Here is a 27127-nt window from a genome sequence, read left to right on the forward strand (position 1 = left end):
GTGCAGGAGTGTCCTGGGCTGAAGTTCCCTTTAGGTGATGTACAGCCCCACATGGGCTGTGAAGCTGCTGGTTCTTACTTTTCCATGGCATAAATGACTGTCATAAAGGCATGTAAACTGCTGACTCCTCACCTGGAAGCTGCTGAGTGGGCAGCAGCGTGTGTGCCAGAGCTGCCTGCAGTGTGGGCAGCATTGCTGGGGAGCACGGCTGGGCAGCACTGCTGGGCAGCTGGCTCTCCCTGTGGGCACAAAAGCTCTCCCTTCCCTTGTAGAGGCACAGCGTGGAAGTCAATACACTTGGGTTGGAAAAACCAGAGAGGTCTGCTCCTCTCTGAGAGGGGAAGTGAGAAGTGCTCCTTCAGGTTAGCTCTCCCCATCAGCCACACCGGCTCGTTCTACTCTTCACACTCCCCAGTCACGTTACGGACAGAAAAATGCACAAGAACACAGCTGCACAAGTTGCTTTTGGCTTTTTCTGCCCTCAGCCACACAACAAGCCACACCAAGGCTGCCTTTTAGCAAACTAGGATACAGGGGAAGTTCAGAGAAGATGAAAAAAAAAAATCCTCCACGGCCAGCAGTATTACAGAAACATGCGATGGACAAAGCTGCCACTGTAAAGCGCTCCTGGGTAAGGAGGACAGGTGACTAAAGCACAGGGACAATAAGTGACAGCTACTGCATGTCCTCTCTGCGGTCAGAGTGGAGACACGCTCGCTGCCAGCCCAGGCAACAGTGATGCAATCCCTGCAAAGCTGGGTCATGGCTGTTTTTTAGGACACAAAATGATGGAGAGATGAAAAGAATTAGCACAGGCTACCCAGAGCTCTTCAGAATAATCAAACAAGTCAGAGCCACATTGTCACTTGTGGGCACTCCTGTGAAGAGTCCAGGACTGGCACAATATGGTCATCGCTCAACCAGACACTGACATGCTGCTAATATATGATGAGCAAGAGGCTGAAACCCTGCTAGGACAGAAAGAACAGGATATGTTGCTTTTGCAGAGCCAGGGTGAAAACTACAAAAAATATCCACTGGGAAACTCACCTCCCCTGTACCCTGTCTGACTGTGGGAAAGGCAAATGTCATCTCTTGCAGCATCTGCCTCACCTTCTCCTCCTGCTCTGCAGGGAGCATGCTATTTGCAAAGCAAAGGCAGCACAAAGGCAGACTCTGGATTTGGACAGGCAAGAATTTCTCCCATTTGCCTTTGCAGAACCTGCCTTAGCCTTGGTCACGAGTGCACATGGCTAATCTGATCCCTGAGCCCCTCCATCCCTGCCAAAGCAGGCAGCAGCCCAGCGGGACAGGCTGCAGGGACAGCACAACCTCCCTCAGCCCTCTGCAACCTCTCACGAGCAAGGCTGGAGGGATCTCGCTGCCAGAGCTTGGGGCAACCACCGGTGAGGGGGATTGCAGCTGCTCTCCTGAGTGAGCCGACTGGAGGCAGGAGGCAGAGTGCCCACTGGGTGCTGCTCCTAGGCTGCCAGAAACCATCTCCAGTTCTCAAGAGGTATGCAACACTACCCTGGAAGAGTTAGGAAAACCTAAAATAATACTCTTTATACACAATATTTGAGTTACTGTCGTTTTTTTAGAGAAGTTTTTATGAAGAACTTACCATTTGCCTTTTGTTTTCTATCAAGTTTGATCCGATTATTCCAAGGAACGACCCAAAACCAAGCTGAAAAACAATGTATTGTTAGCATGTAGATCAGGATGATACCCAACATATTTTACAAACAGATAGAACACAATTAAATCCAGAAGCAGCAAAAGAATATTCTGCTGATGTGTGAGCAACTCTTTCTTCAGCAAGAAATCAGTGGAGTCTCTCGCTAGCAGGAACTATCAGGTGTATCCCACATATGACACTAAAAGCGTGTGTAGAAACCAAAAGGATGAGTTCTGAATTCCATCCCACCCAGTGATGTTGAAAAATGGCTGGTGGATGAGGATATGCATTGCTGTCTTGGAACAACCCTACAAACACTCAGGAGCCTCCAGATGCAAACCTAGCAGGACTACAGCACTAAAACCTCCAGGACCAGGTTTCTGTGATCTCACTGAGAATGTGAGCAACCACCTCAGTTTTCAACTCAGAGAGTTTCTCAATGTGAAGTATGAAATAAGGGAGATTTATACTTTGGAAGATTTAGCCGTTTTCTGTCTTCTCTTACTCCTCCCTCATCTCCAGGGGTGAGGATGCATCAACCAGGGTGTTCTACCAGAAGAGTTCACACTGGCCTGGCCAACAGAATAAGCTACCACAGCAAAATCATCTTTTCTTGCTGCTGTAACTGACAACACTCATTTCAGCTCAGTGAAGTCATCCAGGAGAGCAATTTCCCACCTCCTTCCTCCACAACCTTAAGCTACACTATGAAAAAGTTTCTAAGACAGAGCACACTTCAGCCAGGACAGAAACAGGGACTTCAAGCAGGAACCATGGACTAAGAGGGGAGATGCAAAAACAGTATTGTGTCACACTGAGAAAGGTCTTTGGTTGGTGTAGAGCATATCCAACCCCACTTCCATGGGTTGGCAAAATGAGAAATGCTGGAAAAGTCCTACAGTTGGATCTGTCATATTAAGGAGGCGCAAATCCAGGCAACAGGCCAGGGGCCAGTGAAGATCCGTGTGAGAATGCCCAATAACTGGCCAACTGCCCAGGAAGAAGAACAAGGCATGAGACAAGCTGTAGTGACTCAAAAATGAGTCAACTAACCTGGAATCGATACTTTAAGATCCAGGAAGAGAAAACAAAGGTTTAATGAATCCAGTACTAACAGGCAGAGGCATGTGCAGAGATTAGCAGATGCAAATATGATGTAAACTTGGGCTTCAATCTTCCCTTGCCCTGCTTAAGCCCAGCAACCCTTGGTGCAGTGCTGCAGGCAGGGAGGGCATCTGGCTCAAACAGCAGCTGATCAGGCTGCTGCTTCCCCACTGCCTGGCTTGCACTCCAAGCTCATGGAGACCACTGTCCCCACGTCAGGGACAAACTGCCATGGTGGGAAGCAAAGCAATGAAGCCAGGGGCTGCTTACCACTGAGGTGGCAGACAGGCAGGGCAGAGACCCAGGGCACTGCCCCACACTGACCTGCCAGTACTTCTGGGCTTATTATTTTGCTCAGCTTGAGCAAGCAACACCCCCACCTTCCTAAAGTAACTGGAGATTTATAGTTCAAGCCCGAGCAAAAAATTTGGAAGGTCCAGGGATTAACAGTGATTTGGGTCCAGGCGTAATTTTCAGTCTGGTGATATTTAGCAGAAGGAACCTATGTGGCAACACATACCTAAGGCAAATAGTCAAGAAAAATGTTTTGTGTCCTTTGAGCTTTAAGGGAAATATCCACATGGTGTTTCAGAGCAGCCTCAAACCAAAAGGTGAAATGCTTTAGATAATTTAAGATAATTCAAAAAGAAGAAATTAGAGCAAGTCTGTACATCCAGCAGGTGAAGACCAAACAAATTGGTGAATTCTCATTAACAGGAATTCTCATTGCACTAATGGAAAAACTACTCATTCTTCTATGGATGGGACAAAGAGATCTTAGTAATGTTCCTCAGTTGCATCATTTATTTGCTGGTGGATGTGCTCCCCTGGGATGTCTGTCTGAAAGGAGGACAGGACACAAAGTGAATGTGCTTTTCCAGAGTAAAGGCCCAAGCCAACGTCCTTGGCAAGAAGAGGTGTGCCAGTGAAAGCCTAAGAAAGGTCAGTCATTTACACAGATTCTGGCAGCTGTTATAACTTGGAGACAATACACGTATCTCCCAGTCTCACTTCCACAGGGGTACTTGTCTTCTGCACCTGACCATTACTCTTGTCTGCTGAACATCACTGTTTTACTCTGGGCTTCCCTGTCCCAGGTCAGTCATCCAGCCACAGGTGAGGACATTTCCCACGGAGACACAGCTAAGGTGTTCACTGATGTAGTTGCAAACGAGTGGGTGGTCATGGAGAAGGGTGAAGGCAGCCTGGCTACAGGATGTCATGGAACCCTCTGCTTCAGCTTCTCAGTCTTATGAATAAGGAACTGAGCTGCTTGGGGAAAAAAAAAACCTCAAACCTTCAAAAAAACCAACTAAACAAAATCCTACTGATGTGTGGAAGGTCTCCAGTGCCCAGTTCTGTCCTTCCTTGGAAGTAGAGGCCTGGGAAAATAATTCCCTGCATTGAAGCATACATCTTTGCATGCTTCCTCCTCGCACAAGAGGTGTTTGCCCAAGAAACACAAGCTGAAGGAGGAAAGAAGGGTGGTTTAGGTATGGCAGCGATGAGACATCTGATGTCTGAGTTCAAGAAGAATTTGGACAATGCTCTCAAGCACATGGTGTGATTTTTGGGGTTGTCCTGGAATTGGACTTGAAGATTCTGATGAATGTGTTCCAACTCGGAATATCCTCTAATTTTATGATTCTATGTTCCATAAGATGATTCCAGCCATGAAACTGGTCCACACACAGAGAAGTCACCCAGCATACAAAGAGACTTCTGGCTCTATCTGCTTGAGAACAATCACCAAATACTCATTCACTGCAGCCAGCCCTTTTTCCCCAGTAAAGGGAGAAATCCCAGCTTGTTATGAAACATCAGCTATTTTAAGCACCTTCTGAAGCATCCAGCAGCACACTGAAATGTTTTCCTGTGCTGCGAGACAAGTGAGGTCATCACACATTTCTACAGAGCAGATTAATTAACCTAGATGGGGAATTTGGTGACAAACACAAATCGCCTGGGTGCCTCTGAATAAAGTAGCTTAATGCCCTTCCCAAGTCCAGGAATTCATTAATTCCTTGAGTAGACTAAGTCTTAAAAAAGCATAAGTGATGCTGACGTTCCCAGACCATAAATAGCTTGGGAGATGTCAAGAGGATGTGAACAGCAGACTCTGCCCATTTGCATCAGTCTGCAGGACCTGCTCTGAAGCACGAGGTTCAATTCAGGCTGGCACAGTGCAGGGTAAGTGTGGAGAGTCCGAAGCCAGCCTGTCACCTTTCTCAACACCTTCCTTCTATACTTCTCTTTAAAAAAGATCAGGCCTAAATGCAGGAGATACTAGGACAAGCCAGAAAACCTAAACCAAAGAGTCCCAACAATGTTCCACACTCTAATGGCTGTAAAGGGGCTTTCTTCAGCCATAGAAGAACTTGGGCACAGAAAAGTATAAAGCTCCCTGAGATCAGCAACACATGGCAAATAAATCAAACAGCAATAAGGCAAGAACAAGTTTCCACCTGGTTATCTGGAATGGTTTCAAGCCTCCAAATTCAAGGCTCCAAACCAAATGTGCAGCATTCTACAGCTGTTACACCAGGAGCCTCTAGCTGGGGCTACTGGCTGCATTTACTCTACTGAGACACCCAATTTGATTGCAGTTCAGTGCTTCTTTTTCAGCATGTCTTAGACATGCACAGGAACAGAACAGGACTTGCTTTCCAGCTCGTGTTAGACCTCTGCTCATGCTGGGAGGGTCGTGATGCACTTGCCCCTCATGCTTCTATAGGAGAGTATACATCTAATGGCAGGGAGGCTGGACACCAGTGGTCTTCTCTAAATTAAACCATTTGAAGCCACAAGGTTGTTCTTTCCCATTTTCAGCTGCTGATAAAAAAAGAAGAAATGGATGTGCTCGTGGCTTTGATGTACATGCTCCCCTGGCAAGCTGCCACAGCTCCTCATCCAGGGACTCCAATTTGCTAAACACTCTGCAAGTGAACTTTATGACCACAAGTTCATGTTACCAGTATTTCAAGACCTGGTCTCTCAACTGCTTTTGGCAGTATGGTCCTTCTTTGCCTTACTTCTGCCTGAGCTTAGTGTGATCTATATAAACAAAGAAATTATAAAGTTGCTTCGACTGACATAAAATCTATTTATCTGTCTTACCACTAGCTCAAAAGCATATCATTACCTAAGCTCAGAGGAAGCTGCCATTTGGATGGGATTTCTGCATGGGAATGTGCAGCAGGTGCAAAATAATAAAACAAATAAATCAAATGGTAATGAAGTAGCTGAGCAAAATATTCAGGACAAGATCACCCTTTATAACATTTTCAGCATTACAAGGGACTTTGCACGCAATACGTTTTCTAGACCTACCTAGGAGTTCTATACTTACAATAACCCCTGGGTAATAACCTCCAACAGTCACATTTTGGGTTCTTGTTGTAGCAGCTAGGCCCACCGTTAGAATTAATACTGACACAATGAGGAGAGTCACAGTTACGTAGAGGGAATTTCTTTTTCTTCTATTGAACGACCCTAAAAACACACACACACAACAGAATTTGCTGATTCCATCTGGGGAGAGTCACAGCACCACAAATTTCTCCTCCCACCACCAAAAACACCATGGTGAATTTCCTTTCTTCTGACTTGAGAATATTTTTGGGTTTGGCTGTCACTTTTCACCTTCACTAACATGCTTTATCAAGCGTTACTAGGGCATCTGAATCCAGTGTCACTTATCATTGCTCTGACGTAGATGAAGAGAGCCTTAAGAACTGCAACTCTGCAAAGCTCATTTAGATACATTGGAGTCTCCCAGCCCCTCTGGCCTGGGGCAATTGAGCTAATGAAAAATATTCACATTAGACGTTTATATACTCTCTGATCTGCCTACTTACATCAAGCTAAATAACCCCACTGCATGCTGCTTGTTTTGAGGGGGGAAATTTGACTGTAATCATAAGGCATCCACAGTTTTCCATACAAATGAGATATCACCAGTAACAGCCACTTCTCCCTCTCCTGTAGTATCATCCTCTACTTTCAGCAAGGACCAGGTATTTTTAGACGCTTGAATAATGAATTTGGGGATTAGTAAAACTCATCTACAGCTGCCTGATGATGAGGGTTTTTTTTTCTTTTCTATATTTATAAATCTCCAAAATGAGCATAAACATAAAAGAGTGATTCCACCAGCCAGGAGGAAAGCTGGCTGCAACACGACACTCAGCAACATCTTTAGGGGTGTGTGTGGTCTGTATGTGCTTTGCCATCTTTGTGTCACTTTGTGGAACAATCCTTTTGATCATATTTCATATATTATGTAGATACAACACAGCACCTGCAAGAATGGCTGGTAGGATAATGGACTATAGGGACCCCTGCCACACTCCCTGTGGGCTGCTGGGGCCACTGTGAATCCCATTCCCACAGCCTGGGGCTCTCCAACAGGACCTGGGAGCAGGTAAGGATATTCTCACCTCAGAGGCTCCCAGCACTTCTCTGGGTGTTTCAGAGAAGGGCAGGAACATGTCCCAAGGGCAAGGAGGAGCTTTTATCTTTGCTGAGTGTATTCCCTAAAGCAAACCACCTTGGGAATCCCCAGTTGTTCAGGGGCTCCCTGGCAGCCTATGCACAGCGAGATAAAACACCTGCAGAAAGGCCATGAGGGAAGACTTGGCCAAGCCAAAAAACAACCTCCTTGTCCAAATTCTCCAGAAAGAGGAGCACACCAGACCCTGCTGGGCAGCTTTCTGTCCCAAAGATGCACGCCCCAGGTGCCCAGAGGCCCTTCTGTAGGGTCTGTGTGTATATGCGGAGCAGATAAAGAGAACCTTTCACCCCAATAGCTACACTGATGCAGCCATACCAACTGACACACGCTGCTACAAAGATCCCCCTTCCTCCACATGGACAGCTCTCCACAGGGAAAAGCACAGCAGCTCCCCACTGCTCCTCCACACCCACTCCAGCCTGACCCAGAAGCTGTGCTGCTGGCAGGAGTGCTCCCTCTCCATGCTCTGGGCTGGCACAGCTGCCATGGGCATGGGGCTGGATTTCACCCACAGCAACCAGATAAGCTTGAAATCACAGACAAGGGCTAAACTTGGGGCTTAAATGCCCAACAGAAGGAGATCATAAAATCACAGAAGGGTAAGGTTGAAAAGACCACTGGAGGTCATCTAGTCCAACCTCCCTGCCCTACATGAAGGGCAAGAGAGGTTTATTAAAAAAAGCACTATCCTTTCTGACTGACTTTCTGTCTCTGGAAGGAAAGCTCTTCACCCACAAACCTTCTGCTCATGTTCCAGAGCTCAGGTCTGACTGCACCACTGGGACATTACTGGCCCTAAGAGCAACAAGCCTGACAATTGGTTAGTCCTCAGCTGGGAAAAATAGCTAGAGAGTTGCTAATTAAAAAAAAAAATTAAATAACTGATAGAGAACCCCAAGATTCAGGCTGGATATTTTACCAGTGATCCTCAGTCTTTCAAGCCATGTTTTACAGGCTGGAGATAAAGGTACCTGACTGTTTGCTGCAGGTCGCATTTGGGGTTATTCTCCTAAACCTACCAAATAAGTTAACAATATAATATCTAGTCTTCTAAATCATTCAAAAATCATTAAGATATTAAGCCATTCTGTATGTGTTGCCTCACAAATACTATCATTGTATAACCATTTAAATGCAAGTGTCCCATAAATGTCTTAAAAAATCCATAGCAGTGGGACCAAAACTGGATAAAATTTGCCACTTCTTACATAGTTTAGTTCTGAAAGGAGAGAAAGGATGAATCCATCTTGCTTCCACGGAATTACCAAACTTCCAATTACTGCTACAGTTTGGCTGGCAAATGAGCAGAGGGTAAATAAGCCCAGCCATGTGCTCCTTACACAGCTCCCAGTGTGCACGGTCAGGCTGTGGGGGTGCAGATGTTTGCAGGGCACGGCGGGGTGGGTGCTGTGGGCACACGAGGATAGCACTTACACACCCAAACCAGGGCTCCTGCACTGCCATCACAAATGCTGCAAAAAGTTACAATGAAGACCACTCTAAAGAAAGCATCTTGAAACACCATTGATAGATGCTGTATTTGTTTCAGCACCATCATGTTTTTCACTCTTAATTTCTATGTTGTTTCCCAGTTCAGGACTGGCATACATCAACATTCAATAGAGAAGAGAAACAAGGTTTAGACTGGAAAATTTCTCAAAGCTTTTCAATATTTGTCATAAGATTAAAAAAAAAAATAGTAGTTTTTATTTCAAGTACTGACAAAACCAGCCATAATCTTCTAACTTGATATTGAAGAGAGATGTGAAACTGAAGAGATAATGTGACTACCTTCACTTCAGCTCTGTATTGGGATATTAATTACATTTTTTCCTTCTCTGAAAACACTTTGCAATGCATGTAGAGAAAATGTGGTTTTGTACTTCTGTAAGGATGACTGCAGCTGCTTCAGCATACATGGACTCATACCCAGTATCTTTGTAATAGCTGCTGAAGGGCTGCTCTGACAAAATTCACTCCCTCAACATTAATTTCTGCTGAAAGTATTCCCCATCAGATCATGTTCCTGAGCTTGGTATAGCTCTATGCACAGAAGCTGAGGTACGGCAGCTTTGCTATCTCTGCTTTTAAGAGACACTAGTAGCCTTTTCTCTGTGATTTATCCCAAACAGATACCCCAAAACCTGCAGTGCTTACCACAACATAAGTAGACAAGGTGATCCAAAACACTGTGCTTAACTCTGTTAGGAAGCTGTAAAGAAATTAATGCCATCCATAGCCTGGCTATTGCTTTTGCTAAAATGGCACTCCAAACGGGCGCTGGTTTTAGAATGATCATTTTTCTTTTAAGCATCAGAAACATCCTCTTGTTATAGTTGCCCTATATAAGCCACTCTAAAGACAAGGCTGTAGCAGGTTTTTCCAGATTACTTTAAAAGTTTGCAATAATGCGTATCTTTGAACTGCCCTTGATTCACTTTTTTTTTCCCCCCGATTATTAGAAGAAAATGGACAAGATGGCACAGAAACAGGACTGACTTCTCCATCTTGTTCTTTGGGGGAAAAGCCAGAAGCAAAGACTAGGCACAGAGTAGCTCAAGGAAGAAGCCAGCTCTAACTTTTAACCCGGGAGAACCGGGGGCAGATAGCACCGAGCCTCTCTCTTCCCAGCCCCTCTCCTTTCGTCCCATTTTTCTGCTGAAAACGCGTCACCGTGCGAGCTGTGACCCCACGGCTCCGACTGCGGGCCGGCAGCGCACGGGCGGGGGGCTGCGGGGCTCATGCCCGGCTGCGGCGGTGGAAGGGAGGGGAAATCGCGATTAGGTACGAGGGGTCCCCGACCTCACTGGGGGATGCGGGAGGGCAGCGGCCGCGCTCCTCCCCGCTCCAAAGGATGCTGCCGCCGCCGCGGGGCCGCAGCCGCCTCCGCCCGGGATGAGCCGCCCGCGGGGGTCCCGCCGCAGCGGTCCCGTGTGCTGCGGGGACACACGGCCGAACCCGCGCTCGGCCGGCGGCGGGGCGGGCGGGGAGAACGGCGGGGGCGGCCCGGCCGCCGCAGCCCCAGCGGGGTCCCCGGGACCCAGCGCTCCGCACGGCCCCGCGGCCAGCCCCGCGGCGCGTCCCCCGGGCCGGCGGGATCCCCCCCGGTCCGGCACTCACCCACGGAGTCGGGCAGGGCCACGCCGGCCGGGCGCTGCTGAGTCAGGGACTGCCGCATGCTGCCGCCGCTCCCGCCGCAGCCCGCCGGGCCACGGCGGCGGCACAGCCCCGGCACCGGCCCCGCCGCGCCTGCGCCTCCGCTCCGCTCCGCCCGCGGCTGCCCCGGCTCCGTGGGAGGGAGCGGCGATGTGCAGCTCTGTCCAAAGTGGCTGTTTGGCGCCGGGGCCATCTCGCTGGAACCAGCGCAGAGGCCTTTCCCCAAGGGGGCTTGGGGAGGGGGGGACGGAGCTCCCGCCCCGTCTCCAGAGAGGACAGAGCTACTGTCCCGCCTCTGCGAGGTCTCGGCGCACTCACCGGCAGCTCGGCCAGAGGGGTTCCCCTCCTCTCTCCCCATATTTCTCCATCCCTTTGCGTTCAGCAGCTCCCACCCTCCTCCAGTCCAGCTGCTCCAGGACATTCTGTCCTTCGCCAAAATCTCCCTGGCACCTCTCTGTTGCCCCGTTCTCCCCATCTCCCTCCTCCCTGAGGTGCAGGTGACAGTCCCGGGCAGCCACCCCGTCACAGCCACCGGCCCAGTGTTTTATTTCTCAGCGCTCTGAGATCTCCGCTCCGGTGGCAATGCCTGTTGCTGCCTGTGCCCTGTTCCATGGAGACAGCAATCTCCGTGTCCATGGCCAAGGAGCAAGAACAGGCCCTCAACCTCTGTTTTCCTCATCCTGTCTGCAAAATGGGAATAAAAGCATCTTCCCAGCAGGCTTCATAATTGCTTATAAATCACTCTAATGCTCTCGGCTGAGAGATGCTAAGTACAAATCATGTAATTATTTCAAGCATATTTTATCAAGTTAAAAGAAACTAATCCTATCTCTGCTTTTAAAACCCCACACTTCTACTGTATAAGAGCCTAATGACCAGCTTCTCCCAGGAGAAAAGGGAAAGTGTACACCGACAGCAATGCAAGAGGCAAGTTACAAATGCCCAGATCAATTAATGACAAAGAACACATCACCTCCAGAGAAAAAAGCAGTTATTTACCGCGGATGAACTAGAGGAGCCCTGAGCTCACTGCCTGTGACAGAGGGGCTGACACTGGTCCCCTCCTGCTCAGTTGCCCCCACCCTGTGCTAGTGATGGAGGAGACAGGTCTCAGCTCCCTCCTCCGTCCCGTGCCAGAGCTGGGCTGTGCAGCAGCACAGGGCACATGTGCTCCCGAGGAGGTGTTGGTGCCCTACAATTGCCCATGCCATGTTAAATCCCTGTATCCCATCCCAGCTCCCGAGCTTCTGCAAGACATCCCTTGCCCCACGGCGCCAGCCTGGCCCGGTGATCCAGCTGTGGGCACAGCTGCCGGCGTGCCCTCCTGCCGGCGGGCTGGCTGCGGGCAGGCACAGGCACCGGCACCGAGCAGCAGGCGAGCGGCAGCCCCGGCCAAGTCGGAGCAGCCCGGGGCAGCTGCCAGACCTCTTTGTTTCCCGCTGCGCCCATTTATTAGCACAGCCGGTGAGCGGCTTTCAGCCATGCTCTGGAGAGGAAAGGGAGGAATGGTGCTTTGCCTGCTGGGACGGCACAGTGCAGCCCTGCGGGAGCCTGGGACAGATGTCCGTGTGCCTTCGGGCAAAGTCCCAGCCTGGGGCAAGGCAGCCTTTCCCCACCCTTGAGCAGGGTCTGGCTCTCTTGCGAAAGGAAGGGTCACTGGTCCCACTGGAAACGGGCCAAGAGAATGAGCAGGTGGATCGTGCTGCACTCCTGCTGGGACAGACGTGTAAAACGAGCCCCACTGTTCCTCGAGAGCTGCGTGGACACAGCCAGGGATGGGCAGCCCCGCACGCCGCCATCACACCGCTGGAGCTGTTCCAGCAGCAGGATTCCAGCACGCACCCCGGATGCCCCAGTGCATCATCTCGTGCCTGTAATTTACTGATGGAGGAAAATCTGACATTCCCCAGCCCCTGTCTGCAGGGTGTCACGACAAGGTGTGCCTCTGGATTTTGTCTGAAAGGCTGTGGGTAGCTCTTAAACCTGGGACAAGGAAACCGATGCTGTGAACTCCTGGCTGCTGTCTCCGTTCGAGGGGATAAATATAGACCTGCCTGCGCCTCTCACTACCCCTTTCACTGCAAAAGAGATTTTGCAACCATTAACCCTGGCCCCGCTGTGACTGACAAGCACACATTGACCGACACTTCTGGCCATCGGAAACCCCAGCGATTTGTTAATGTTTATTAACAGCTACACGGTCTCCTGGGGGAAGAGCCTGGCTTCCCCATGTAGGGCGTTGGCTGGCAGTGATGGGTTCTCAAGTATGAGGCAGGATGCAGTGAGGGTGCTGCAAAGGGCACCAGATGCCAGAGGACTCGAGGTAGGATCCTGTTGCGTTGAGCTCATCTCCTTTAGGACAGCAAGTTATTTTTTGATCCACTCCTGAACAGCAAGGTTCGGCAGGGTAGGGAGGGAAAGCAGTGTTGTTCCCCACAGTCTTGGCATAGCTGCTGTTTTAGGGGGTGCTATAGGGCTGGCGAGCTGCGCTGGGGAGGGGGCTATTGTCTGTGAGTCTCTGAGAGCCAGGATGACATGGGGCCAGTGCTGCTGTGCTAACACTCACATTTTTCTGTGTTTCCCACCCAAGAATGGACACCAGCACCAGGGGCATGGAGAACCAACTCAGGAGCCCCAACCAGAAGGTGGTGAGTGTTTTGGGGGGCTGCTAGCCTCATTCCACAAGGTGAGGTGGGAGCTGCTGCAAAGACCTGCTTTGTGGCTGATAAATTTATAACTACTTTGCTTTAGGAAATGCTGCTTTGTCCTTTAGGCAAAGCACTTTGTACAGGGAGGGGGGAAAGGGCAGTGGCAGGTCTGGCCAGTGGTGCTGGGTGGTGAGGGGGACTAAAAGGGACAGGAACACCTGGGCAGGGTGACCCTCTGTATACCTGGATTTCAGCAGGAGGAATCCAACATTGAGAGCTGACCTGGTCTGATGTGAGAATGGGGGAAAGCTCCTGGCCTCCCCCAGGACACCCACAAGTCAGCACAGAATGATTTTGCCAGAGATGAATCCCAGATTTGCTTCCCAAGCTGTCACAGCAGGCAGCGACTCAGGGCTGTCCAGTGATCCAACACATCCTTACATGGCTCTGTCTTCTCCCTGCCCCACTGCACTCCTGCCCCAGCTCATGCTGCTCCTTCTGCCCCTAGTCCAGGTGCAAGGGACTGTTCCAAGATCATCTCTGTCCTGGGCTGCAAAGATAAACCACCTGTGCTTCATTCCAGACCTGACCTAGCTCCCTAGCTGAGATACATCTGCCAGGGACCTGGTAGTGGGATCATCCCATCCTGCCCAGCTGCCCCACAGAGACCCATGGGGTGAGCTTGGGGCTTCCTCAGCCTCCCCAGGCTGCCATGGAGCTCTCGTGGCCTTTCCCAGTCAGCAGGACAGGACCCTTCACCAAGTGAAGGGTCACAGAGCATAGAGCCAGGAGAGCTGGAAACTTCCCTCCTTGCAAAAGCCTCCTTCAGGGCAGAGCTGTGGAGTTCCCAGGGTGAGAGCCCGTGGTGGGGGAGGCTGTCCCCATGTCCCCCCACAGCTCTAAGCATTGGCAGCAGCTTCTGAGTGTGGGCTCTTACTGCCTGCAGTAGAAGCTTGTATGAAATCCAAGGGGCTTTCCCCAATGCAGCACTAAGCATCATTGTGGATCTGGGCAGTCCCCCCTACTCGGGCAGCCTGAGGAAATGTTTCCAGAACAGCTGCAGCTGGCTCTTTTATTTAATGGGGAGAGGGGGAAGAACACCTCCTCTTCCCCCTTTTTGTCGGTCACTTGCTCCCTCGTGAGTGTCCTGGCAGTGTAGATCCCCCACACCTCCCCTCCCATGTCCCTGCTGGTGACTCGTGCTGGGGCTGCAGTTTCCCCGCTCCAAAATCCGCTGCTTTCATCAGCCCTGTACCCTGTGTGCCCTGTACCCTGTGTACCCTGTACCTCAGACCGTGCAGGAACTGGCTCAGGAAGGGCTCCAGCCTGGGGTGTGGGACCTGCGCCAAACACTGCCTTGGCTGTACAGGCAGCTGTGGGCATTTTCTGGCAGCAGGGCTCTGAGGCAGGAGTGCTCCCAGAAGAGCCCCACCGGGGATCTTCAGAGCCCATCAGGGCAGTCAGTGGGATGGGGATGGCTTACAACCCCCGCGGGTCTGCCTAGGCTCCCCGAGGGACACGTTCAGGCTTCGGAATCAGTGTTCTCCCCCCCCATTCTCACTGTTTTGCAGTACTTGCGTGTCTGAGCAGAGTTTAATTTCTCGGCCCCAGTTCAAAGGAGTTTCCAAGCAAGGCTTTCGCCAAGCTGTCGGCCACGGCCCCGCTCGCCCGGGGCAACCTACGGGTTGCAAATATCTTGTCTGTGGGTCCTGGCTCCAACAGGTGCCCGCGGCTGGCAGGTTTCCACCACCCTCAGCGGAGACATGCAGGGACGATCCTGCAGTGCAGCTGCTGTGGATCCACACCTGGAGCAGGCACAGCAGCCTCGGGCGAGCGTGGCTCTGACCCAGCTCGGAGCGGCTGAGCCCTGCAGCAGCGTTTGCATTAAAATGCGGGGAGGTGATGAATCCATCCGGATCACAGCATCGCCTTTCTCCCCGGTGGTGCCTGGCCCAGCCCTGCCCCGAGCTGAAAGCAAGGTCAGCACCTTCTCCTACCAGCCTGTTTTTGGAGACCTGCCCGGATTCAAGGGGAATTAAGGACGGCCCCCGTGTCTCAAGTGAGTCTTGCCTAGGCACAGGTACAGATAGATTTGTGTTCCTGAGTTCTGGACAAACAAGTTTTCACCCCTTGGGCAAAATACAAACTCGTGCAACCTGGGGAGATGCTTTTCCCTGGAACTCAGTGTAATTAAAAAAAGTAACAACACAGGGATTTCTTCAAAGACTAAACACTTGCTCACACGCCAAGAAAAACAAGCTGGTTGATCTCTTAAATACTGCTGCCTTCTATCATCTGTGGCAGCACAGAGAATGTGCACTTGAGCTCAGAGATGTTGCAGAAGCGTGGGAACAGTCCCAGCCTTCCCAGATCACAGGTTTTCTTTGGTCATGTTCACCCAGGTGGAAAAAGATGAGTTTCTGTAAATGCCAGCACAAGGAGACAAGTACCCAGTGTGACAGCAGTGACGTGCATGTCATGGAAAAATGGATGCTGGGTTCTAAGCAATCTTAAGTTAGAACAGCCAAAACTGCCTCTCTTTAACTCAAGAGTGATGATGGGAAAATGGAAATTTGAAACATTTCCAGATATTAAGTGCTTTTGCATTTATTTTTGGCCAATGAGAAGTTCAGCTTGCCTGTGGGGGTTGTGTTCTGTAACTCTTCCAGGAAAATAAGCATGAGGAGAAGGTCCAGGATCCTGACAGAGAGAAGGACCAGCCTAAGGCAGACATGGGAAGCAAAACCTGGGCAGACCTGGCTGGGGAGATGAAGATATTCCTGTGGAACCCAGAGGAGAGAACATGCCTGGGGAGAACAGCCAAGAGCTGGGGTAGGTCCTTGCTCAAGCTCCGCTTTAGGGGATTGTTGCCTTTTCTGCTTCACAACATACTCACTTGCCTGTGAACGTCCTTGATAGCTTGGACTGACCACCCCTGCCCATTTTTTTAGTGTTGTGTTTCTAACCAGAGCAATAACTAGTGAGGAGGACAAGCAGAAAACCATGTAAAAGTTATGCTTGGTCTGGATGTTAATGTTGACTGAGAATGTGAAAGCAAAGATTCAGGCTGCCCAGATCATGTCTCGCAAAGAAGTTTAGAGCCTGAGCAAGCATGGGAGCTGCAGGTCAGTCTGCTGCAGTTGTGCACCCTTGCTGCCACCAGCAATCCTGCTCCTGCCTGTGTAAGTCAGGGGGCTCCTGGGACAGTGGCTTTGGGGTCATCAGGTTGGTGGGGGAAGAGTGCCCAGGCTGCGGGGCAGGCGTTTAGTGGAGGATGCACCCCATGGGGCACAGCAGCCCTCCCTGCCTGGATGAGCTGTGGCTCTAGAAAGGGAAAGGAAGGCCTGGTTGTCACTGTCACCCTACAGCTTCCCAGGCAGTGACCAGGTGCCCACAGCAGAACCCACAGTGCTGTCAGAGCTGGTGGACTGGGATGTGCCACCTTTGGCAGTTCTGAGTGCCCTGTCTTCTTTATCCACATCCATGTGGCCTTCAAAATTTATTGCTGAGTCTGGAGGCCCCAGGTGGTTGAGAGCAGCCTGTGGGGTGAGCACTGCTGCAGGCTTGGTCCAAAATCAAGGTGCCACTGCACACATGGTGCCAGCCACCTTTGCAGCTCTGTTCTGCCAGCACACAGCCCCCTTGGCAGAGTGAAAATCCCAGCCTGATCCAGAGCTGCCTGCACATCCATCAGTGTAAGGCTGTGAAATACTAGGGGCTGCTGCTCGGTGTTTGCAGCCCTTGGCTGGCACTGGCAATGTGCCACAAGCCCCACAGCCCTCCCATGCCCCTGCCAAGAGCTCTGCATCTCCTGCAAAAGCCTGTGGTTACAGCTGGGAGAAACAAAGGAAGCTGCCCACCAGCACGAGAGGAGTCTGAAAACCTGTAAGCATGAGTCTGGGACAGACCTTGACATTCATGTTTGCTCTCTTGTGCCCTTTGCTGACCACAGAGGCAGACCAGTTTTTCTGCTTCTTTGCTGGATGGGAAGGCATAGACCGAAGTGTGGGAGCAGTAAGGTGACAGTCCTTAGTGATGTGGGTTTGGTTTTCTGGAGGCTCTTCCGGGTCCTGAGAAGATCCTTGTGAGAGGATTTGCTCAGTCTGGTGTGGATGTGACCCCAGCAGGCTACTGCTGGCAGTGCTAGCAGCACTGGGGCGGGTGCAGCATCCTCCTGTTCCCTGGGATCACCGTGCTCTGCTATATGACCCCCCTGCCCATGAACCTATGTGCCCGTGATGCACACACATGTGCTCACATGTCTCTACAGGGGGGCAGGAGAAGCTACTATGAAAATCAAAATTTATTTTAAAGTGAGAGCATTGGGAGATGAGTGGAGCTGAACTTTCCCACTCTCATCTCATGGGTGAGGAGGAGGGAATTTGTGCAGCCTAGGGCTGCTCCCCTGTGCTGGCTCTAAAGGTGTCCCCTGGGATGGGGGCCTCAGGGGACTTGCACTCACAAAATGCAGGGAGACAACTGGCCACAGGGTCATCACGGGAGGCCCCAGCTCCTGGGAAAGGCTGCACCCCCCTCTCTGCTGGTGACAACACTCCCTGCTGCACTGCAGGAAACATAAAAATGGAGCGGTAGCAGGAAGATGTCCCAACAAGCATCAACTTGATGCTCCAGCAGCAGCTCCAGCTCTGCTAGGCTGGGGCAAAGGCACCATCCAGCATCACTCTGGCAGGGCTGGACATTGTCCCTTCTGTGCCACCAACAGTAGTGGTGGTCCCATCTGCCCTGGCTTAGCCCTCAGTAGGACACAGTCCCACAGTGGTTCCCAGCATGGTGGCCCTGGCAGAAGCACGGCAGGAGTGCACATCTGTGTTCCCAGGGCTCCCTCCAAGCTGCCGGGACGTTTCTCCTGGGAAATATTTGGGTTAGGACTTCACTTTGCTTTCTGAGCTGCTGCATTTTATTCATAGGCTGTGGCCTCTTGAGACATCCTCAGCCATCAGCCTGGTCCAGAGGAAAAACAAACCCATTCCCTGAATGTCTGGGCTATGGAACAGACAGTGGTGCTGCAGCCCTGAGTGATGCTGCTTGCTCAGTCCCAGCCCCAGGGGACAAGAATTAGGGCAGGAGCATCACCCCACAGCCCCATCAGAAGTTTGGCTGAAGACACCGGGTACCTTTGCATGTTACCATGCCAGGAGGGAGTGGGAAGGGCAAGAGGGAATGTTGGGTCCATCTGTCAGAGAGAGCTGAGGCAGGTGGACACACAGACCTGGTCCTGACACAGCTCTGGGAAGGGCCATGCAGCAAAAGGGATACAGAACCAAACAGCAGCTACCCTGGCCCCGGAGCAGCTGACAGTCCTGCACCCAGAAACACCAGGGTCTGTGTGCAGGGCGGGGGGTGCAAGCTCCCACCTCCACCATGGACTCGGAGCTGCAGAGGACGCCGTGCTGAGCACGTCTGTGCATCCCTGTGGGACACATCCCACGGGATGTGCTCTGGTTGCCTTAACAGTGACATGCCTGTCTCTTTTGCAGGCTTGATCTTACTGTTTTACTTCATTTTCTACACGTGCCTGGCGGGAATGTTTGCCTTTTGCCTGTACGTGATGCTACTCACGCTGAGCCCCTACACGCCCAGGTTCCGGGACCGTGTGTCTCCGCCAGGTATGTACCCCAGCCAGCCTGGCCTTGGGCACCTCTGCCCATCAGTGTCCTACCAAAATGGCATGTCTAGGACCTCAGGCAAAGCCCTGCTGGAGCTGTGCACTCCTACAGTCACTCAGCCCTCCCTAACACAGGGTGTTCTCATCTCGGGGCACTGGCAGAGCTGCAGGTTCTCTGCAGAGGATCAGATGTCTTAAAAATCCCCATGGGAAGCATTCACCCTGATGATACTAATTGTTATTCTAATTGCACTGTTTACTGTTATCATTATTCTCAAGGTAAAATCCAAGTTTAGGCATTTCGTAGGTGATGCTGATGCATTTCAGCTGCTGGTCCTTTATACTTCATGCCTTCAAAATAAAATGCAAATCAAGAGTAGCTTTTATGCATTACTATTTGGGGGAGTTCTGGCAAGGGAATGTTCAGAAAATCCTTTCCCTATGTCAGATGCAGCATTTTCCCCATGTTTTTGTGTTGGTGGGGAACACAAGGGCCCCTTGCCCTGCTCCCTGTCTGGAACTGGCCACACAGCTGGGAACACAGGGGACCTGCAGCCACTCTATGCAACCCCAAGCCCATCACTAACCCACATCACTGAGACTCTCCATATCTCCAGTGTTTCCTGGGATGTTTTGATGTGTATGGTGTTCTCCAGGGGTGAAATGAAGGTGAGGGATCAGTAGGTTGAGGAGAGAGTTGATTTGTGAGCTGGTGCTGCCTCTCTCATGCCTATGCCTGGCCCCAAGTCCAGTTGCAGTGCACCAGCCCCTGCAACACACAGCCCAAGCCCATGGCTGGTCCACCTACATTTGCTTTATCAGGGTCTGTCTCCTTCTTCAGGAGTGATGATCAGACCGCACTTGAATGGGTTCACCATTGCCTTCAATGTCTCCCAGCCCAACACGTGGCAGCCCTACGTGGACAACATGCACCACTTCCTAGCAGGTAAGCTCTTTGTCACCCTGGGAATCATGGTGAAGTTGTTTTTATCCATGGATACATGCATGCGGTGCAGGGGTCTCCTCCTGGGCATCTCACAAGCCACATCTGGAAAGGGAGGCTCACAAGGTCATGGGAGCTTCTGTGGGAGGGAGCTTTGCCTTTCCAGATATGACTTCCTAACGTGGATGTCCTCTGAGAATTTGGATCTGTGCAGGTCTTGGGGGATTTTAACATGTCTCTTGGTCCCCACCAGCTTATGATGACAAAGTTCAGGAGGAGAAGAATATTGAGTGTGTCCCGGGACAGTACTTCATCCAAGGGGGAAATGACAGTGAGGAGAAGAAGGCCTGCCAGTTCAAGCGCTCGCTGCTGCAGAACTGCTCTGGCATCGAGGACCCAACATTTGGCTACTCTAAAGGCCAGCCCTGCATCTTGCTGAAGATGAACCGGGTACAGAGAAAACTGCTTGTTTTAATTCCTTCCTTTAGGGCATCCCAGTGTGATGAAGACCACACAGGGACTGAAACTCCTTCACTTCACAGGCCCAGGGAAAAAGGGAACTAGAATCCCCAAACCTGCTGGCCATATCTATTAGAAAACATAAAAAAGAAACACTATAAAACTTGCTCCATTTGATTTGCTGAGGCATTAGTGCTCAGAGGGTCTTCTGCCAGGCCCTTCTTCATGAGGAACTGAGCTTTAGGGGAACACCCCAGATCCCAGCTGCTTTACAATGGGAGTTTTCTTAGAATTTAATTTATTTGAAGTCTAATAGCATGGTGGTTCAGTGCTCACTGCTGGGAAAATAAGCATGGAGGGGATGTGAACTGTGTGGGGAAGAGACTCTGGTCACTCCAGGAGTCTGGACTCTGTGTATTCTCTGTTCTGCCCCTGCTCTCAGGCAGCAAACTGGCACTCAGCCATGGGCAGGTTGCACTGTGTGGGGTGGCAGACCCTGCTGCAGGGACACACAGTTCCTGTCTTGAGCAATGTGACTGGCACCCAGAAAGGTTTAAGCCCTGGAGAAGGGAGGCAGCACGTGCTTGGCACTTAGTTTCATGCAAGCATGGATGTTTTTTGCTTTTGCAGATCATAGGCTACCGCCCTGGTGCTGGGGTCCCCGTGAGTGTGGAGTGCAAAGTGCAGGTACTGCTTTCCTCTGTGCTCGGCAGCGTGGTGGGTACAAGGCCAAATGTCTCCTCCTGATGGACCTCACAGGTGGCACAATTTGTCCTCATTTTAGCCCCAAACACTCACAGGACCCAGCACTGCCCATGTGTCTGGGCACAACTGGAGGCCAGACTGCTGAGAGGGACAGAGGTCACCCGTCTCCTGCTACCCACGGTGCTCCTGCAGCCTCACGGGCACCACCCTGGGGCAGCCTGTGGAGCTGGGTGCCAGGTCCCAGCTAGAGCCTGGAGCTCAGTGGGAAGATGTAGGAACAGCTCATATCCATCTCCAGTAGCTCCACAGCACCCTCAGGCCTTGGGGGCACCCTGAAAGCCCAACAGCAATGGGGTGAAGGAAGGGCTCCCACTGCTCAGGCAGGTGCTGGATCACACCCTTAGAGAGCAAAGGCACAGTAGGGAATCAACAGGCAGCAAACTGTAATCCTGCCCATGCCTCCATAGCTCCACTTTTCTCTAGCTGGAAGCAGGGCAGTGACTGGTTCACTGCAAACACAGCACAGCTGAGCTCAGCCGGGGGCTGGCAAGGGACATTTGCTCTGAGACAAGCTCTGAAGGGAGCTATATTTTGTGTCCATGTCCTATGTGTGTGTGCGCATGTGCCTCTGGTTTTTTTCTGATCACAGAAAGGCAACGAGAGTCACCTCAGGTCAGTGGACTTCTACCCTGGGAACGGGACGTTTGACCTCATGTATTATCCCTACTACGGCAAGTTCACCCATGTAAGTAAGGGTCTGGAATCTCTGTTATGCCTCCTTGGGAATGAGAGGGCAGGAGCTGCTGCACAGGGTCCAGATGTGCTTTCGGGCTATTTTGGGCAGATGCGGGCAGGGACAGAGGCCACGGACACTGGGATCACTGTGCTCTGTTTCTGTGTCTGACAAACTGTGTGTGTGTGTGTGAGTGTGTAACTGTGTGTGTAAGAGTGTGTGTAACTCCGTGTGTGTGTGTGAGTGTGTGTGAGTGTGTGTGGCTTTTAGGACAGCAAAAAGCATTTGAGAGTCCCATTGTCTGGTGTTGTTGTGGACAATGACCCCAAGAGGCAATGTGTAGTGATCCCATCTTGCTAAGGCACAGACACAGAAAGGCTCAGCTGCAGAAAGGCTCAGCTGCAGCATCCTGAGGGACCCTGATGGACATCAGGCAGACACTCTCAGATGCCTGGAACCATGAACCATTTACGAATTATTTTACTGAACATAAAAGCCCTGCATTCTTTTCTGCTCCCTCAACAATTACACTTAAATCCCCCTCCTTTCCAGGTCAACTACACCTCCCCACTGGTGGCTATGCACTTTATAGATGTGCAGAAGAATTACTTGGTCCCCATTCAGTGCAGTCTGAATGGGGAAGGAATTATCAACGACCTGAACAGTGACCGCTTCCTGGGCCGAATCATCTTCACACTCAGCATTGGGAAGTAGCTCCTGCCAACAGCGGGCACTTAGGTTAAGTCAATCAGAGGCTTTTTCCTTTTTAAAGCATCAAGCCAGCATTTTTTTATGCTAGGAAAAACAGGCACATGGAGATTATTGTTAATTTATTTTTGTTCATAGTTAGGAAACCAATGAGATACAATGGCGTGTGGGTCCACATTATTAATCTTCTGATGTAAACATTATTAGTAAAAATTAAAAAGTTTTCCCCTGGGGAGAGACCCTGCAGAAGATTTCATTTTTGATTGAAACCTCTGGTATCCAAATGCTATTTTCATAAGGTCTTTTATGAGTGATCCCTGTGGAATGCATCTTTCCTGGCTTTAAATTTTAATTTTTAGCATAGTTTTATGGGCATTTCTCAGGCAAAAGCTAAAAAGGAGGTAGTTTATTAGCACTATTCTTGTTAAAATAATAAACAGCAAAAATTCTGGATTATGTGTGCATTAACAGAGTTGAAAAGTGAAAATGGCAGCTCTCAAAATGCTTTCTAGGATCTCCAGCCCCAGAAGCACCTTTACTGCAGTAGCTTGTTCAGCACACCCAAGATGTTGAGCAAGGGCCACATAGAAAATAATTTGCCCTTGAACCTTTCCAGCTGCTCCTTTCTAAAGTGGGAAGATTATTGCATTTCTCCCTCCCTCCTCCTCACTCCAGTACTTTTCTCTGCCCCAGGAATCCTCACCCAGTCTCTTGGACAGGGATGAGTGAGAGGAGCTCTTCTCGCCTGTCACGGTTCACAGGTGGCTCCTGATCAGGCACAGAAGCGCTCAAAGTTCCAAAGAGGTCACAGCTATAATGCTGCAGGAAAATGCAGGGAAATGCTCAGTCCTTTTATGGTTAAGGGGTCAATGTTGGTGTGAGTGAAGGCATCAGTTTATCACCCCCAAAGGTGAAACACACCCATCCTAGTCTGAGCAGAGTGTGCTGTCCTGAGCAGCCCGAGCCTCCCTCGGATGTGACAGAGACCAGCTGCATTCTGCTTGTTGGGGCTATGAGAACACAGCAGGACAGGACACCTCGGGATAATGTATTACTTGGAAAGCACACTTACTAAAATTACTGACTGAACAGGGGCATTATGGTATGTTTGTCCTACATCCATAGTCCAGGTACTTTATCTGCTGTCATTTCCTGGTCTATACCAGTCTCTAAGAAGTGATTTTTTGTATACTGGTGTTAAGGGATGCAGGTTTTGCTGCAAGTTAGGGACTGAATTTCCAAGCAGCATGTAACAATATCCTGCAATTCTGAGCACTTGATAAACTTCCCCAGGCCAAAGAGTTCAGGAGCCCAGTGCAGTAAGACTCACTCTTCACCAAGTATCACAACCAACCATCTGGCAGAAACTATTTATTAAGAACTGTTAAATACCTGAAACAGAGGTAGTTTAGGAAGTAATTCTGCTCAGTTGCCATTATTCAGATGGCACTGATAGAACCAGGGCAACATATTCATTCTGCCTGCACAATTTATCTGCAAGTGCATCTTCTGACCAACACAAACTGGCTTCTGCCAAGGAGGATGCTGCTGGGGGAGTGGCTCCTCTTTTGACATCGGAAGTAAGTTAAACCCACAAGCATTTCTCTGTCTGCCAATTGCTTTAGCTCTTTTAAAGCATTTATATTTGTGGGGTCTTGAAAGGAAACCAAACTCGTGTTTCATGCCATCAAATTAACAGCCTTCACATTAGCAACAAGATAAAACTTTATTTAATATCTATTCCCTATCTGTCTGTTGGAAGGATTCTGTTGGAAGAGGAGGTCCTTTAGCAGATACTGGACCCATGCTTTGACCAAATCAACACAAAAATCAACTGATTTGGATGTATATGCGTGAATAGCTTAGAACCAAAAGCTTCTGTTTCCCCACAAACATCCAGATCCAAGCACAGTGACAAACACTTTAGAAAAGCTCTCAGAAACGGCATTAATGTCTACTTACAGTGAAACAAAGCTTTATAAACACAATAATTAACTTTATTTTCCATACATATATTTTGTTTTCAGCATATTTGTACAGTTACTTCAAGATCTGGAAAATTGTACACACCACTCTTCATGCTGCAACAACCTTAAAGTGCTGGATCAATTTTTGACTTCTGTTGAAGCTCAAAATAGTACTTTCTATGTATTTACAATATACATATATGTGTATGTGTTTGCATCTAGGAAATGACCACATTTTACTAAGATAGCCTAGCAAAAGTGATATTAAATACTTGTCTGCAATCTCAGCATGAAAACATAGCTGTGATCCACCTGCTGGCAGCAGAGAAGCACCACACTGATAAGGGGGTGTACTCATAAAATGCCACCTGAAATAATTCCATTTAACACTGGCAGGGAAATCAAGTATTGTGAGAGCAAAGGTACAATACAAGAGACCAAGACATCCAAACCTGAAGCACACAGTCCAACTCAGCAGCATTTAATTACATTCCTAAAAAAAAAGACAACTTGGTCCAAGAGCCCATTTGTACTGCGGAATCACTTTTGTCAGAATCACGTAGAGTGTATCTTTGGTCACTGTGAGGACAAGAAGAATTGAATATACAGGTATTTCTCAAACATCAAAACTAACGCTTTGGAAAACTCCCTTCCCTGAATACACAGCTATTGTGAGTTGCTTAAACATCAGTGTTGACTGTTACCTTTGAGTATGTGAATTACTGAAGGGGCTTTTCCCACAACATGGATACAGGGTCAATGCACAAAGAGATTAAATATTGAAGCAGCTTTAGTAAACACTTGCTGCAGAGGACAGAACTTTGTGTGCCCTCAGGAAGCTCTCTGCAGACCTGACAGCTCTTGAGCTGGAAATCAGGGTTTATTGGCTGCAAAAGGCTTTTGCCAAAGATGGACCAAAAAGGTTTCAAGAGCCAGAGGCTTCTTTCATTCCATCAACAGGAACCTGATGGGAATGAAGCGGAACACAACCACAAATTCCTAACTTCGATTTTGGTACAGTTTAGATATGGAATACAGAATTGCAAAGGTATGGCATTAATAATAAAGGCATCTTCAAACAGGGAAGATGCTCTCATTCCTGTGGAAGTCACTTTCTTCAGTATACATATATTAATTTCTGCTTTATGATCAGCATTCTTCATGCTAGAAATTGTGTGCTCTTACACTGAGACAGCAATAATGAGGAAGTTAAAAGCAGATTAATTCTATCAAACCCAAAAGGTTTTTACATTTCCACTTGCATTCAGAGATCACAGCTTTTCAGTGATCCCGTTAACCTATGAAAGCTGTCCAAAGGAACTGCAGGAATTGCTGAGCAATCCGTGGTCTCAGTCAGTCTGAGTGCTCTCAAAATACTTTCGAGCCTCACATGGACCAACGCTGTGTAGCTTCTTTTATGTTCAGAATCAAAGCTGAGAGAAACTGCAGCCAGTGAAATTCCAGCCTCCCACCCTCATTTCACAATTGAGCTCAGAACAAAAGGAAAAATGCAGTTCAACGAAATAGCATAGGAGACATTTCCTTCAGCAGGCTGTTGCCTTTTCTGAGTAGCCAAAGTTCTCCAGACCTGAGCCTTATCTTGGCAAATTAGACACCATGCTAGTGCAAAGCTACTCAACTTATATTAGCAGTCAGCTTCTCCATGTGATATTAAACAAATTAATTAATCAGATGTTCTTCTCACATTATGTCAGGGTATTAGTGAGATCAGGTACTACTTTACATTCAGAAGCAGGAAATTCAGGCTGATTCACAAGAACAGCCATATGCCAAGTTGCCAGTAAAAGTCTGTTGAGAGCTGGGTATTCATTTTCCCACTGCATGTACAGTCCTTTTGACACAGCATTCACACTTTTAATTATAGTTTTAGCTTTAGCATTAACCAAGACAAGCTGTAGGCATCTAGAAATCTTCTTGTATAAAAAGATTAAATGACAGAAAGCTTTGTAGATGTCTTCTTTACTAAAAATAATCACATTTCCCACAGGGACACATCAATGGTCCTCAGAACACCTACTTTCTCTAAAGTCATACAGTAGCTTCTGCAACTCATCTTCAGACTCATGGCATGTTATTCTGTCATGAAGTGAATTTAATTTTTTAAAATAAAGAAACCATGAATTAATTTTTCTTTTTTTTTTTAAAGGAGCAGATCAGGGAGACTGGGAAAGGGAAAAGAACAGGGAAGGTGGGCAAGAGAGATGGAATTAAGAGATTATACAGACTGATAGCCAGTACGACTTTTTCTTCTTCCAATGATGTAAGATATAAAGACAAGAATGATAAGGAATCCAAGTGCCACACCCACTGCGATGGGAATAAGAAAGTTCAGGTCAGAATCAGCAATGCATTCTTCAGCTGCAGAAAGAAGGAAAAAAAAAGCAAGGGAGAATAAATTAGTAAGGGAAATCAAGCATTAGAAACCAAAGCAAGCAAGGAGCAAATTTTTGAGAAATTACATTGTATTAGATACAATAATATATGTAAAGTAAAATCAGTATTGAGTAAAGAATTGATGGAAGGATTGATTTCTTTGAACACATTTACTACACACATCCTTTATACTGATAATATACTTATGATTTGTACATTTATTTGTACATTTAATTTCAGCTTCCTCTAGCAAGCAGAAGATAGATTAGAGAGATGTGAGAACAAACTGGCAGTCTGAGTGTGCATTAGCTGATCACACCTCAGAGTTAGCAGCAAAGCAACAAAAACCCCATACTGATGTATTACTGCCTCACCCAGGAGTCTTCCTCGAGTTGCCACCACTCCTCTGGGCTCTAGACATGAATACATAAGGGACAATCCAAGTAACAAAGCAGAAACTTACTACGAGCTACAAGAGACAGCCAAGATAAAC

At 49.1% G+C, this 27127-nt stretch overlaps 3 protein-coding genes across 7 annotated transcripts in view; 1 reads left to right on the forward strand and 2 right to left on the reverse strand.

Annotated features, from left to right (window-relative positions):
- Positions 1-10576, reverse strand: part of TMEM255A (transmembrane protein 255A) — a 25843-nt gene extending 15267 nt beyond the window's left edge. For 2 of the 4 annotated variants that reach the window (XM_039572320.1, XM_039572319.1), the window contains exons 1-3: positions 10416-10576; positions 6132-6274; positions 1625-1687 (exon numbers count right to left, since the gene is read on the reverse strand). In XM_039572320.1, coding sequence (XP_039428254.1) covers positions 1625-1687; positions 6132-6274; positions 10416-10473 — 264 coding nt within the window. In that variant the 5' untranslated portion in view covers positions 10474-10576. The remainder of the gene's footprint in view (positions 1-1624; positions 1688-6131; positions 6275-10415) is intronic. The other 2 variants (XM_039572318.1, XM_039572317.1) reach the window with 2 other exon arrangements.
- On the forward strand, positions 9969-24733 carry ATP1B4 (ATPase Na+/K+ transporting family member beta 4). 2 transcript variants are annotated; one of them, XM_039572321.1, is made up of 9 exons: positions 9969-10079; positions 13042-13099; positions 15769-15931; positions 18598-18726; positions 19567-19671; positions 19922-20118; positions 20758-20814; positions 21482-21577; positions 22118-24733. In XM_039572321.1, the coding sequence occupies exons 2-9, from the start codon at positions 13043-13045 to the stop codon at positions 22277-22279; spliced, it is 966 nt and encodes a 321-aa protein (XP_039428255.1). In that variant the 5' UTR covers positions 9969-10079; position 13042; the 3' UTR covers positions 22280-24733. The 2 variants fall into 2 exon arrangements, with proteins under 2 accessions (XP_039428255.1, XP_010405980.1); XM_010407678.3 differs by lacking the exon at positions 9969-10079 and adding an exon at positions 12683-12774.
- The window catches only part of LAMP2 (lysosomal associated membrane protein 2), a 14130-nt gene continuing 11223 nt past the window's right edge, over positions 24221-27127 (reverse strand). The window contains 1 exon segment of the mRNA XM_039572315.1: positions 24221-26619. Within this exon segment, the coding sequence (XP_039428249.1) occupies positions 26477-26619 (143 nt within the window). The 3' untranslated portion in view covers positions 24221-26476.

The sequence above is a fragment of the Corvus cornix genome, chromosome 4A (genome assembly GCF_000738735.6).
Source record: "Corvus cornix cornix isolate S_Up_H32 chromosome 4A, ASM73873v5, whole genome shotgun sequence".
NCBI lineage: Eukaryota > Metazoa > Chordata > Aves > Passeriformes > Corvidae > Corvus > Corvus cornix.

Bases quoted from the DNA above. Each gene is read 5' to 3' on its own strand.
- ATP1B4 (XM_010407678.3), top strand. The intron at 15,932-18,597 runs GTAGGTCCTTGC...TCTCTTTTGCAG, and splicing joins GAGAACAGCCAAGAGCTGGG to GCTTGATCTTACTGTTTTAC. The intron at 21,578-22,117 runs GTAAGTAAGGGT...CCTCCTTTCCAG, and splicing joins ACTACGGCAAGTTCACCCAT to GTCAACTACACCTCCCCACT.